We start from the raw sequence: 14,676 nt of genomic DNA on the forward strand, positions 1-14,676 counted from the left end.
CACACACACACACACACACACACACACACACACACACACACACACACTCACTTGATGTTTGGGCATTTTAACTTTCCTTTGGCTGCTAAATACTCCTGGAGCTTTTTTCGCCGCTCTTCTGCAAGACAAGAAAAAAAAAAGAAAGAAAAGAAGAGAAAAAAAAGATAATTTTTATTTTCTCACAGTCTTTTTCAATTCACACAGCTGTCATATTTCTGGGCTCAAACATCATGTCCTTTATATACAGTAAAAAGAGTGAGGATTTGTACTGAGAGGACCCAAGTTCAAATCCTGACCCTGTTATTTATCATCTGTGGGACCACGGGCAAGTCAAAACCTTTCTACCTCAGTTTCCTCAACTGTACAATGAAGGGGTAGGGTAGGTGGAGTGGCACATGGAATGCACGACCTGGGATCCAGGATGACCCGAATTAGAATCCTGCCACAGACAGAGTGGCTGAATCACCCTGAGCATGTCAAATAACCTCCATTTATCTCAGTTTCCTCATCTGTAAAATGGAGATCATAACAGCAGGGTTGTTGGGAGGGTCAGATGAGATAATACCGCTTAGCACAGTGCCATCACATAGTAAGTGCTATGTGTATACTATTATTGTTATTGTTGCGAGGATCATAGAATGTGTAAAATGCTTGGCGTACCTTAAAGCGCTATGTAAATGTTAGCTACCGGTAACAGTATTACAATTATTACAGCCTGATCCATGATTGTGTTACAATGTATCGCAGTAACATGACGGCAGCAGCAATAGAAATGCATTAATAATATAATTAATATGTGACAATGATGACGCAATGACATGATAATCAAGGCCGGTAATTACCATTTCTGTTGCCATCACAGATGACAGGTTCAGGGCCCTCCGGGCTTTAACGCCCACACCTGGGCCCCACCCATCTTCCCCTGGGCAGGTGAGTTTGGAATCCCCGCTTCTTCCCCTCCAGCTGTGCTGATGGGGGTCACTGACTGCTCCCTGGCCTGGGGCCCCCCGGGACCCTGACGGGCACCGGCCAGGGGGACAGAGCTAGGGTGAGGTCAGCCCTGGGGGCGGGGCAGCCGACTCCATCACGTCCTGACTCGATTTCCCGCATTTTCAGTAAGTGGCCTTGGCGGGGAGGGGGTGGTACTGCGGATTTTGGGTTCAAGTGTTGGGAGTGGGTGGGGGGACACAAGCACATCTACCAGGCCCCCGGTGGGGCAGAGAGGGAAGAGAGCAGGATTTGGGGGTCAGAGGACGTGGGTTCGAAACCTGCTTCTGACATTCCCCGCTTGGCAAGCCCCACGCTTGACCTCTCTGAACCTCAGTTTCCCTACCTGTAAATGAGGTCGGGGTGGCCCTTCTCGGTCCCGGGGCTGAGCGGGGTGGGGCACGCCTCCCCCTCCTCCCTGCCCGGGTCGGCTCGCCTGACCAGTGGGCTGCCACTCACCTACGGCCGCGGCTTGGGCTGCCGACCCCACCATGACTCCTGGAGCAGCCTCGGTCCAGCGGCGTAACGGACTCCCAACTCTCCCCAACGCCCACCCCCTTTTATCCTCCTTCATTGGCTACCGTTGTTTTGAAACCGACCAATGGAAATCCCGGACGAGTTTCCGAGCTTCTGGAAGCGGACGGGTTGGCGATTGGCTGTCGCGTCCCTTTGGTCCGCCCCTGGGTGTCTGTGATTGGAAGAAGAGGCAGTTCGGGGCGGGGCGAGTTTGGCCGGTGCTGTTGGTTTCAGTTAACTGTCGGGTGGTGGCGGGGGCGGGGTCTGTTACTCTGGCGCGTGGAGGCGCGGGAGGGGCCTTCTGGGGGCGTAGGAGAGTCGGGGCACCTTAGACGTCAGGGGAACCTGGTGGCCGTGGAGGTCATGAGGACTTTAGGGGGCATTATAGGGTATGGGGGGCACTAGGAGTGTAGGGGTCATGAAGACTTGGGGGACACTAGGGGTGTAGGGATCATGGGGATTTCTGGGGGGCACTAGGGATGTGGGGGTCATGATGACTTTGGGGGACCTTAGAGAGTGTCGGGATCATGAGGACTTCGGGGGACACTTGGGGTGTGGGGGTCATGAAGACTTTGGGGGACACTAGGGATCATGAGGACTTTGGTGGGCACTAGGGGTATAGGGGTCATTGAGACTATGGTGGTCATGGGGAAATTAGGGGTTACAGAATGTGGATACCATGGGTGTTTGGAGGCCTGGGGGATGGCATACCTTTTGTGGAGGATGTAGGAATTATGGACCTCCCCCCCAATTTCTCCAGAGGACCGCCCAAAGTTCTTATCTCAAGGCTTCTCAGAACCATTCAGTCATTTTCAGTCCGTCCAACTCTTTGTGACCCCATTGAGGGCTTTTTTGGCAGATACTGGCGTGGTTTGCCATTTCCTTCTCTATCTCATTTTTCAGATGAGGAAACGGAGGCAAACAGGATGAAGTGACTTGCCCAGGGTCACACAGCTAGGAAGTGTTTGACGTTATATTTGAACTCAGGGAGATGAGGTTTCCTGATTCCAGGCCTGGTGGTCTATGCACTATGGCACCAGCTAGCTGCATGTAGGGTCAGTGGGGTCAAAATATCATTAAAAAATTAGATGCAATGGGAAAAAATGACAAACTCATACTCAGTTTGTCACAGGTCTTGCTGAAACTGCAGTTTGAAGCTCTGCTCTGGATCTTGTGAAGAAAGGCATTTTCTAATTTTCTCTCCCATGGTCTCTCCCCACCCCCAATTAATGTCAACCCCCTAAAAAAAAGCCCTTACACCAGAAAAACAAAGTCCTCCATTGGTTATATATATATAAAAAAAATACATGGGATTCATCTTCAATACTCTGGACTCAGGCTTTATCTATTGTATTAATTACAGTTTTAAAGTCGAAACTGGTTTTCTCTATAGTGTTGTATACATTATTCTGGTTGTACTCACTTCCCTCTGCAGCAGGTCATGGAGGACTTCTGTTTCCTCGGAAACTGCCCATTTTTGTCATTTCTTATGGCACATTAATATTACATTACATTCACATATTACAGTTTGTTAGCTATTCCCCAGCAGGAGGACACCTCCTTAGCTTCCAGTTTTGATGCACTATGAAAAGAGCTGCAATAAATCCTTTTGTAGGTTTTTATCCTGAAGAGTAGGCACAGTTTAGTAACTTTGGGGTCGGAGTTCCAAATTCAAGAGTTTAAATTCAACTAGTATTTATCTACTGTATGCCAGACGCTGTGCTGAATACCAGGAGAAGATGTAGACAATGAAACCAATCTCTCTGTTCTAGGAGCTTTCATTCAGTAGATCAAGAATCATTTGTTAAAACACTTTGGACTTGGTGTTGTGCTAGGTGCTGGGGTTGCAAATGCAAAGGATGCCTTACATTCCACTGCGGGAAAATGTTTCCTATGGTAAGAAAATAGTAAATCGAACTAACAATTAGGGAATGATTGATAGATGAGCCCTGTTAGCCTGATGGTGAATGAATTTAAGAAATATCATCCTGGCTCAGAACAGTGGCTCCCCTTCCCCCTTTCCCAAGCTTTTTTTCTCAACTGTCATCAAGAAAGGGCTTTATTTTTCCTTCCTTGGGGGTGGGGGTAGAGGTTAGGTAAGAGCTGTGGTAGGTTGAGAATGAACTTAGGTAAAGGGCATGGTAGGCTCAGGTAGATATAGACGATCTGGGACTCAGGCACAGACCCTTCTCTGAGTGGCTGTCTGGAGAGGAGGGGGTTTTTCCAAGGGACATATAGGTGCTCTCCCAACCCGGGTCCTCAGGCTACAGAATGACAGTACTGTTACCTGGGGTTATTGAGTGGGTCAAGGCAAAGATGAGCCACACTTAATGTATATTTTTGTACCTTAACTAAAGCAACCACCGAATTAGATCACTGCAGACCCCAGGGTTCCATTTGTACCAGCAGATTGAGCTCCTCCCAGCATAGAGACCTCCCTTAAACAAAATGAAAAAAAACATTCAAAGGATTTTTATTTCTCAAGTCCCCATGAAACAATCAGTTTGTTCAAGCCCATAGCACAAAATCTTACATACTCCTAAGCCAGTGACCAGGCAAACTAATACAACAGGTTGTTTATGACAGGTGTAGATTTTTATCAGAGGAGGGAAGCAGAGTGTTCTCAGCCCCCAGCTCAACCTTTCCAACATGTTGGTCCACAGCAGGGTCTGCCTGCTTTGAACAAGGGGAAGTGACATTGGGGGGGAAAGTGGGAAAATGGGAGTGGCATTCAATGAATGAAAAAAAATCACTCCATAATGGTCTATGGAATTGTAAAGGACTTTATACCCCCTCAAATCCGACCTTTAATTTTACAAGTGAGGAAAATGAGGCCCAGAAAGGGGAAGGGAATTCGCCAAAGTCACGTTGGAAGTAAGAGGCAGAGCTGGGATTTCTCCCCAAGTCCCCTAACTTTCAGTGCTCTTTCAGAGGGGCTGGTTTCCTTCCCTTTAACATGCTAAGGTATTTTATTGATAACTGGGTAGGTAAGCCTCAAGCTGGACATAGAAGCAGTATGGTACATAGGAGGGAACCAAAAGTCAAGAGATGGGGGCTGAGTGACCCCACCAGTCACCCCCCCCCTCTGGGCCCCAGTATTTTCACTTTCAAATAAGGGGACCAGACTAGAAGATTTCTAAAGCTCCTTTCCAGATGCCATTCTCTTGGCTATGACTGTTTTAGCTATTTTACCTTGGGGTAATCTGAGGAAAGGATGTGTCTTAGCTTATGGAAGGTGAGCTGACCCGACCAACCTCCACTTGTCAGAAAGGGAGCAGAGATGGTGAGATGGGCCCTTGGTCTGACAGGATCACATCAGTGTGTTAGGGAGATTATTCTGGACAGCAGTGTGATAAATGGACTGAAAACAGGACAGACTAGATACAGCCTTCCTCTAGTCCAGTTCCATAGAATCATTGACCCCCAGAGTTGGAGGGGATCACTGTGGCTGTCTGGTCTAACCAACACCAGAACTGCAAAGTTTCTCTTAAACACCCCTTCCCCCACCCCCACCACCAACCTCCAGGTGAAGATCTCCAGGAAAGTGAAGCTCATGGCCAAGGCAGCCCATTCCATTGTTGTTTAGTACCAATAGTTTGGAAGCTTCTCTTTAGATAAAATCTGTCAGTCTCCTGCAACCCTGACCTTACCCTCCAGTAGTCACTATAGGAGGGCCTCTCAGAGACCTTCCTCTATTTTTGTCTCCACCTAAGCTTCCCAATATTTGTTCCTCAAACAAAAGAACACCTCTAACCTGCTCTCTGGGGGCTGAGGTTCCTTCTACAGCCCTATAGGAGCGATTGGTCCACAATGGGGTGCAGTGGATGTGGATATGGACCTCAGCTTGCCTCAGAGAACTAATTCGAATTCACTGTCCTCTGTCTTAACACTAGGCCCCTAATGTACCTTAATCCATTAAGGATGTATCATCCATGAATTTAGCTTGACACTTACTGAACTGATTCATATTTTCAGCCTGAATTACTTTTAACTTAAAATTTTTATCTATTGGTTCAGACCTATCATTGCATTGGAACTCCAGATTATGAGGGGTGGTGAGCCCTCACATTCACAAAACACTTACTATTGCCCTTATGTAATCTTGACTATCAGCACATTTCTATCTTTTTCATGTATTGCCTGGAAGATAAATATGTGCCTACATTACTATTATAACAAGATAATACATACACACATATATAATAGTATATACAGAGAAGTACCATGTGAGGTCTGAGGAGATGGTGATTTGCCAACAAAAGAGATCAAGGAATACTGTAAGGAGGGGTGGCATTTTACTTGAGCTTTGAAGGACGGATAATAGGCACATGACATTTGTGAGTAGAATGCAATGGTATGAACAAAGGTCTACAAAGAAGAAGGATGAGGGATTTAATCGAAGAAATGTATGAATAAAAAAGATGAGCTGGTCACCTGGCAAGAGTAAGAGATAATTCGTGGAGAGCTAAGGACTCTATTGGTTATCCTCTCCATGTTAAGAAAAGTGGAGGAAGGTCTTGGAGAGACCTTCCTATAGTGACTACTGGAGGTCAGGGTGAGGGTTGCAGGAGACTGACAGATTTTATAGACCATGACCTTTGTAGTTGGAGGGGGCTGGCTCTCGGGGTGAGCTCGTAGCCATTGGAGCATAGACAACCTCACTGGCTGGTCTATCACTTTGAGGGCAGTAATCCCGTCTTCCTCCACCACATCTGCCTCACTACCCAAGACAGTGCTCTGCAGTCAGAAGTTGTTTAATTTTGTCGAATTTGGGATAACTAATTCCATGTCTTTAGCATCTATTTGATAAAGTCAGTCTGGTTATTTGTCCTTCAAGTTTAAAAGGCTGGCCCCATCCCCCACCTAGGTGTGCTGGGTTCTCTTCAGCATTTCACTGTCCTTGTGCTGTGTCTAGTGAAGACAGAAGGTATTTAGGTAGAGCCGCCATTTCTCAGACTAGATTAGTTGAGTTGGATATGCATACATTTTGGCATTTAAATTTGCAGCACACAAGTCAAATCAACAAGGCATTAAGTGCCTACTATGTGCCAGGCACTGTGCTAAACCCTGTGGGATAACCTGCTTTTAAGGAGCTCATGGTCTAATTAATGGGGGAGACAATGTACAAAGAAACAACAGACAGGATAAGTGAGAGATAATCACAGGGGGATGATGCTAGTATTAAGGGAGTTTATGTTATTTTTTCTCCTTCCTTCCTTCCTTTCTTCTTTTCTTTCTTTTTCTTTCTTTCTGAGGCAATGGGGTTAAGTGACTTGTCTAGGGTCACACAGCTACTAATTGTCTGAGGTTGGATTTGAATTCATCTCCTTTTGACTTCAGGGCCTGTGATCTATCCACTGTGTGACCTAGGTACCCTAGTTTACAAGTTATATGTAAAATAGTGAAAAAATTAGCATCATTTTAGGTTTTGTTTTTTTTTAAGTAAAAGGGAGAGCCCTGAATTCTTAAAGGCTAGTTGTTCAAAACTAGATGTAAAGACTTCATCTATGGACCTCGTGACTAACTCTCTAAGGACTAGTGTAGCTTGGAGAGGCAATGTGGAGTGGTGATTCGGGGTCAGGAAGACAGATTCAGGTCTTAGCTGATGTCACAACCTCTCTGATCTTCAATTTTTCTTATCTGTGAACTGGGAATAATATCTTCTATGAGGTTGTGAAGCCCTGTAAAGTGCTCTACCAACGTCAGCTTTTTTTTTTTTTTTATCTAAGTTCGGTAATCACATTACCAGAGGATTGGCCATCAAGTGATAAATTTTTAGGCAACTAATGAAAGCTAAGGCAGGTGAGAAGTCAGGGTGCACAGAAGAAAGAATGATGAATTTTGAGCGAAAGGACCTAGGTTTGAATCCTAGGGCTGCTACTGAATTACTTATGTGATTGTTGGCAAGTCACAAACTTTCTGGGTCTGAATTTTAGTTCTCCCATCTGTAAAAGATGAGATGACTTCTAAGATCTCTTCCAGGTCTAAATTTATTTTGCTTCTATTGTTCAGTCACATCTGACTCTTTGTGACCCCATTTGGGGTTTTCTTGGCACCATTTCCTTCTCCACCTCATTTGACAGATGAGGAAACTGAGGCAGACAGGTTAAGTGACTTGCCCAGCGTCCATAGCTACTAAGTGGCTGAGGACGGATTTGAGTTCAGGTCTTTCTGCCTTCAAGTCTGATGCTCTGTGCACTATGGTACCACCTAGTGGCCATACATATATGCCACTATGATATTAAAGTATGGCAGGGTCGCCATCTCTGTCAGTGGAGGCAGTATGCACCCTGATGAAACATCAAATCTTTTGAAGGATTGAGGAAAATGTTTAGCTTTTTTTTTTTCTAAAAGAACCCTAGAAGAGTGGTCAAGATGCGTGGAAGCCAGCGATTCTAAGAGCTAATTCTAAGCCAGGGATTCTAAGAGATAGAGGTGAGAAGCAAGCACATTTGCAGAGGGACAACAGGTGCAAAGCATGGAGATGGGAGATCCACAAGGTGTTCTATGGGAAGACTAGGAAACACACCAGAGAGTTTGTGAAGGAGGGTCAAGTGGTTCTAAAAGAAATTCCGAACTTAACACCTAATAAAACGAACATTTCTATTTGCATGCCAGAGCAGAAGAAGAAGATTGTACAAAAAATTGTTAATCAGAATTAAGTGTTAAAGATAGAAAGGAGTCCTGGTTATGAAAAGCCTTACATTTCTGAATAGAGAAGTTAATATTTGATCCTGAAGGTAATGAATGGGGAATCACTGGAATTTATTAAGTAGGAGGGCAGTATGGTCAGCTATACCGTAAGAAGCATAGGTAATCTGGCAATTATGTGAAAGATGAATTGATGAAGGGAGAGGCTTGAGGCAGGGAGTCTAATTGGGAGTCGATTGCAATAATCTAAATGAAGGATACCAAAGGCCTGACCTAGGACTATGAGTGGAGTGGGGCGGATGCATGTGAGCTATGTAGATGAGAGCAAGTGACAAGAAGCTGGGCCTGGGAATGACTTCTTTTCTCACACTCCTTCCTCCCACTGTTAACCTCCCCATATCTTGCTGATTACAGGATTCTCACATTTCCCTCTTTCTTTTTTCTGGAATCACACTTGAGAAAGCATGGGTTGTGGGAGAATGAGGACAGGAGGAAAAGAAGAGGTTGGCAGATTTCTTATTCTGGACGGCAGGAAGTAGTCCCTTAAGTGTCACTTAAGAAAAACCTCACCATGTGCTCATTAGCACTCAACACCATTGCCTTTGGAATAAAGGGTTCCCTTCTATTCTAAGAAGGTACCCATAGAGAATCAGAAAATCAGTGTTCCTGAAAGATTATGGGGACCCAGTCCTATAGTGTGATTACTGCAGGATGCCCAGATGGGGAGTGGCTTAATGGCGTTTCATAGTGCCCTGGTAATGTGCGGAGCAATTATGGGTGGGATATTGGGGAATTTCTTTTGAGAAACTGTCTCCTTTCAGAATAGGTCTAGAGTTTGCAAAGCTTCAAATGAAATCCACGACTTAAAATAGTGCTGTGTGGTGAGCTCCATCACAAGCAAGAGTTTCTCAAGAAGACCTAGTCCCACGACTGGCCTATCAGAATCTTTGTCTGATGGAAGTTACCTAGACCTAGACGACACTGTGGTGGTTTACTGGAGCCTCCAGATTGTGAAGGAAGACCATTCTGACCTTGGCAGGAAGACAAGCTGCTTGGGACTGGTCCCATTGGCTCTCTGTCCCCCTAAGTCAGCAAGACCCTAGGTAACTGCCTCGATAGCCAGAGTAGCAACTGCCCCACAAATGACTTGTATCCAGCTGATGCTTAATACAAGAATGACATGCTAGTGACACAATGTCTTGATGGGGTGGATGTGTGGGTATTCCATCGCTATGTTGGGTCCTTACTAAGAAACCACCCTGGAGGAATAGAATGATTTTGTGAATAACAACTTGAAAGCAGAAAATTGGAGCTTTACATCTACACATCAACCCATAATTAAAAAATTAACCCCCCAAAACCTTCTGAACAGTGTGGAGAAAAGACTCAATCTGACAAGGCACACAAATGCTGGCTGTCTGCCTGTCTGTTGGCTTAAGCTGCCTGTCCTTTATCAAGAAGGCCCTGGTTATCCCTGACGTAAATACATGTAGGATCTGCCACTGGTTGACCTGTGCTCTGGATTGTGTGGCAATGAGTGTTTGGTCACTTGTCCAGGGTAGAAGCTTGGTCTATAAGAACCCGCTCCTGGGTCTACTAGCTGAGATGGTAGCACTGGGATTTGTGGGGGATGGTGTCTTTAGGAGGTATGAGATTAAGAAATCACTTCAATTTAAAATACTAGTTTTATGACACTGTACACGGACAGATAAACAGGTATTGACTACCAGGGGTGGGGAACCTGCGGCCTTGATGCCACATGGGGCCTTCTAGGTCCTTGGTTGTGGCCTTTTGACTGAATCCAAGTTTTACAGAACAAATCTTTTTATTAAGGGGATTTGTTCTGTGAAGTTTGGATTCAGTCAAAGGGCCGACCTTGAAGACCTAAAGGGACACATATGGCCTCGAGGCCGTAGGTTCCCCACCCGTGGACCAGACCCTTAAAGCCTTTTGAGGTGGGGAATTATGAGAGTTTACAAATCTAGTTCAGGCTATTTAGGAACATATGAAGAATCATTTACTTCTTGTGAACTGTGAAGAATATGGCTGTCATTATATTTTTTTAAACTTTGACTTATCTTTTGACCAGGGATTTATGGACCACTATATATTTAAATCAAACTTTAAAAAATATTTCATTAAATGCTTTTTTAGAAAGCATTCCTATTACTTTCATATTCCCCAACAAACCAAACCAAACAACCTAAATGTCTTTTTTTTTTTTAAACGAATAAGTTCTGATGAAACAAAACAGAGCCACAGCTTTGGCTGTGCCAGAAAACATATGTGCCATTTGGAACCTTTGAGTTGGCTTACTATTTGTTGACTAAATGAGGGATGCCTAGGGTAAAAGTAACTAGTAACGTTGTCAACAGGATTGTGCATTGTTGGTGCATTCCATGCTGTGAACTAGGCCCAATCTGGAAAGGAATTTGGCTCCCAAAGCTATTAAATTATGCACCCCCTTTGGCCCAGTGACATCACTACTAGGTACCACAGAGGTCAAATAAGGAGGAAAAGGACCCATATGTACAAAAGCATAGTAGTTCTTTTTGTGGTGGTGAAGAATTGGGAACTGGGGGTGTTGTGGTATATGAATGTAATGGAATACAATTGTGCTCTAAGAAATGATGAACAGGCAGACTTCAGAAAAACCTGGAAATGTTGTATGGTCTGATGCTGAGTGAAGTGAGCAGAACCAGGAGAACATTGTACATGGTAACAGCCATGTTGTGCAATGACTAACTTTGATAGACTTAGCCCTTCTCAGCAATACAAGGATCTAAGACATCTCCAAAGGTCTCATGATGGAAAATGCTGTCCACATCCAAAGAAAGAACTATGGAGTTTGAATGCAGATCGAACCATTGTATCTTTTGAGTAGAAAGGATATGGATGCCATATTGATTTTTATTTCATTATTGAGGGCATTCCCACAAAGCAGTTTCTTAGGAGGAGTCTTTTAAGTCCTTGGGATACTCCCTAGAAAACACCCATTTTTCTAATTTGCTTATCATTTAAAAGAAAGTAATGCTGAGCACATTGTGGTGCAGCATAAATGGTTCAAGGGGAGCTAGGCTGTAACCTAGATTGTCACTAAATTTTTTTTTTTAACTCTCATCACTCCTATAAAGGATCATTCTTTAACTAGATTGTAAATGTGTATTCTGACTTACAGGATGGTCATGCAGTTAGGAAATGAAACACTCAATTTCTATTTTGCCTTCTGGTTCTAAAATATCAGGACAGTTTTCCTGGATAATTTCTTGAAAGATGATGTCTAGGCTCTTTTTTTGATCATGGCTTTCAGATAGTTCAATAATTTTTAAATTCTCTCTCCAGGATCTATTTTCCAGGTCAGTTGTTTTTCCAATGAGATATTTCACATTGTTTTCTAATTTTTCATTCTTTTGGATTTGTTTTACAGTGTCTTGATTTCTCATAAAGTCACTAGCTTCCAATTGCTCTATTCTAATTTTAAGGAAGTATTTTCTTCAGTAATCTTTTGGACTTTCTTTGCCATTTGGACAATTTTGCTTTTTAGGGCATTCTTCTCCTCATTGGCTCTTTTGCCATTTGGGTTAGGCTATTTTTTAAGGTGTTATATTCTTCAGTATTTTTTTGGGTCTCCTTTAGTAAGTTGTTGACTTGTTTTTCATGATTTTCTTGCATCACTCTCAATTTTTTCTCTACTTCTCTTACTTGCTTCTCAAAATCCCCTTTGAGCTCTTCCAAGGTCTGGGACTGATTCATATTTTTCTTGGAGGCTTTGGACGTAGAAGCTTTGGCTTTGTTGTCTTCTTCTGGTTGTATGTTTTGATCTTCTTTGTCACCAAAGTAAGATAATATAGTCTGACTTTTTTTGTGCTGCTAACTCATGTCCTGAGAACCAGAGGGCAAAAGAGAATTTGAAAGAATCTATCGATCTCCTCCTGAAAAAGATCCCCAAAGGAAAACTCCTAGGAATATTGTAGCCAAATTCCAGAGTTCCCAGATCAAGGAGAAAATATTATACAAGCAGCCAGAAAAAAACAATTCAAGAATTGTGTAAACACAATCAGGGTAACACAAGATTTAGCTGCTTCTACATTAAGGGACTGCAGGGCATGGAATATAATATTCCAGAGAGCAGAGGAGATAGGATTATGACCAAGAATCACCTATCCAGCAAAACTGAGTATAATCCTGCAGAAGAAAAAGTGGTCATTCAGTGAAATAGAGGACTTTCAAGCATTCTTGATGAAAAGACCAGAGCTGAATAGAAAATTTGATTTTCAAATACAAGACTCAAGTGGAACATGAAGAGGTAAACAGGAAAGAGAAAAACATAAGAGACTTATTAAGGTTGAACTGTTTACATTACTGCGTGGAAAGATGATATTTGTAACTCATGAGACCTTTGTCAGTATTAGGGTAGTTGTTGGGGAAAAATGTATGTACATATATATAGATATAGATAGATAGATAGATAAAGGCATAGGGTGAGTTGAAAATGAAGGGGTCATATCTGGAGAATAAAATTAAGGGGTGAGAGAGGATTATACTAGGAGAAGGAGAAAGGGAGAAGTAGAATGGGGTAAATTATCTCACAAAAAAGAACAGAAAAGACTTTTACAGTGGAGGGCAAATGGGGGAAGGTGAGAGGGAATGAGTGAATCTTATTCTCATCGGATTTTGCTTAAGGAGGGAATAACATACACACTCAATTGGGTATGGAAATCTGTCTTACCCTATGGGAAAATGGGGGGGAGGGGACAAGAGAGTAGGGGGATGATAGAGAGGAGGGCAGATTGGGAAAGGGGGTAATCAGAAGCAAATACTTCTGAGGAGGGACAGGGTCAAAAGAAAGAATAGAGTAAATGGGGGGGTGGGATAGGATTAAGGGAAATAGAGTTAGTTTTTCACAGCATGTCTACTATGGAAGTGTTTTGCATAACTGCACATATATAACCTATATTTAGTTGCTTGCCTTATCAATGAGGGTGGGTGGGGAAGGAGGAAGGCAGAAAATTTGGAACCCAAAGTTTTAAAAACACATGTTTAAAAAATATTTTCACATGCAACTGGGAAATAAGAAATACAGGAAATGGGGTGCAGAAATCCATCCTGCCCTACAGGAAAATTGAAGGGGAAGGGGATAAGAGAAGGGGGGGAGAGATAGAAGGGAAGACAGACTAGGGGAAGGGGTATTCAGAATGCATGCCATCTGGGGTTGGGGGAGGGGTGAGATGGGGTGAAAATTTGGAACTCAAAATCTTGTGGAAGTAAATGTTGAAAACAAAAAAATAAATAAAAATTACCATTTTAAAAAAAAAGGAAATGAAACACCAAATATCAAAGTCATCCTCTGAGTTAGGCTAGCAATTTCTCTCTCTCTTTAGATGTGTCTCTTGGCAGGAATTTCATCTGTAGTTAATGTATTGTTATCTACTGAAAAGGAAATTGTTTCATCCAGACTTTACTTTTGGGTTAAATTATCAGTCATCAATAACTTTCCCTCCCATATGTTCCACAACCCACCTAATCTCTTACCTTTGTTTAATAAACAAACAAATAAAACATAAATCATAGGTAAAGAAAATGTTAGCAAATACATAGTGAGCCAAGCTTGTCTCTTGACATTTTCCTCTTAGGTTGTACTTATTCCAGTGCAGATGTTCCCATCCTACAGTATACATTCCCCTAGGGATGTATGGGAGATATTTTGATTTGACTTTTTGGAATTGATTTCCAAGCAATTTTTCTTTCTGTGCAAAAATTGTATTCATTTTATTCTACATACTTTAATTTCAGAATAAAATAAATAAATAGACCACAATATACAACATCCTATCCCTAGATCAGGGGTGGGGGAACAGAGAACTACAGCCCTGCTTGTATACAGTGGAGAACATCAGGGAAAAAACCCCTCTAGACATTGGTAGATGGAGCCAGGCAGGACAGGGCCTGCTTAAACACAAGAGTCACAACATTTTTGCACTTGAAGAAGTATATCCCATCTTACTACATGTGCTCCAAGGCTTTAATTAATTTATTTTTATGTGCCTATGTATAGAAAGCACTTTTAATACTGAAAAGGGCGGATTTACTGAAATCCAAGAGCCATGAGGACAGAAAAAGGTTAGCAAGCTCTGTCCTAGGCAAAGGTCAGTCTTCTCCTGAGGGGATGTGAGCATTACTTGGGCTGGGGGGGGATTCAGCACCACTGGCACCCAGAGTGGACATGGACTTCTAGGTGACCTAGAGAGGACAGAGGAGAAGCTCGTCAGGTCTGCCCCGTCCCTCGTACAGATCTGCCCACCAGGCACTGTGCTAGACTCTGGAGAGACAAGTACAGAGAATGAAGCTATCCCTGCTTCCCATGAGCTTGCATTCTATTCATGTAGCTTGCTGAAGGTTTAAAGCTCTTTACAAATACTATCTCTCCTGTCCTCTTCTCTCTACCTCCTGCCCCCCTCTCAGGCAGAATTGGTAGTGTCTGTGGACGTGGGTTCAAATCTTGACACTTCCACTTCCTATTTG

The 14,676-nt window shown here is 43.2% G+C and overlaps 2 protein-coding genes across 2 annotated transcripts in view; both read right to left on the reverse strand.

The window, feature by feature from the left end:
* Positions 1 to 1,515, reverse strand: part of CKAP2L (cytoskeleton associated protein 2 like) — a 28,055-nt gene extending 26,540 nt beyond the window's left edge. Inside the window, exons 1-2 of the mRNA XM_027861248.1 lie at positions 1,447 to 1,515; positions 52 to 118 (exon numbers count right to left, since the gene is read on the reverse strand). Of these exons, the coding sequence (XP_027717049.1) occupies positions 52 to 118; positions 1,447 to 1,480 (101 nt within the window). The 5' untranslated portion in view covers positions 1,481 to 1,515. The remainder of the gene's footprint in view (positions 1 to 51; positions 119 to 1,446) is intronic.
* A 323-nt stretch (positions 1,516 to 1,838) lies between these two features.
* LOC114042564 (interleukin-1 alpha-like) overlaps positions 1,839 to 14,676 on the reverse strand; it is a 35,153-nt gene continuing 22,315 nt past the window's right edge. The window contains exon 6 of the mRNA XM_027861249.1: positions 1,839 to 1,904. Coding sequence (XP_027717050.1) covers positions 1,839 to 1,904 — 66 coding nt within the window. The remainder of the gene's footprint in view (positions 1,905 to 14,676) is intronic.

Source organism: Vombatus ursinus, unplaced genomic scaffold (genome assembly GCF_900497805.2).
Source record: "Vombatus ursinus unplaced genomic scaffold, bare-nosed wombat genome assembly UNPS02014599.1, whole genome shotgun sequence".
Lineage (NCBI taxonomy): Eukaryota > Metazoa > Chordata > Mammalia > Diprotodontia > Vombatidae > Vombatus > Vombatus ursinus.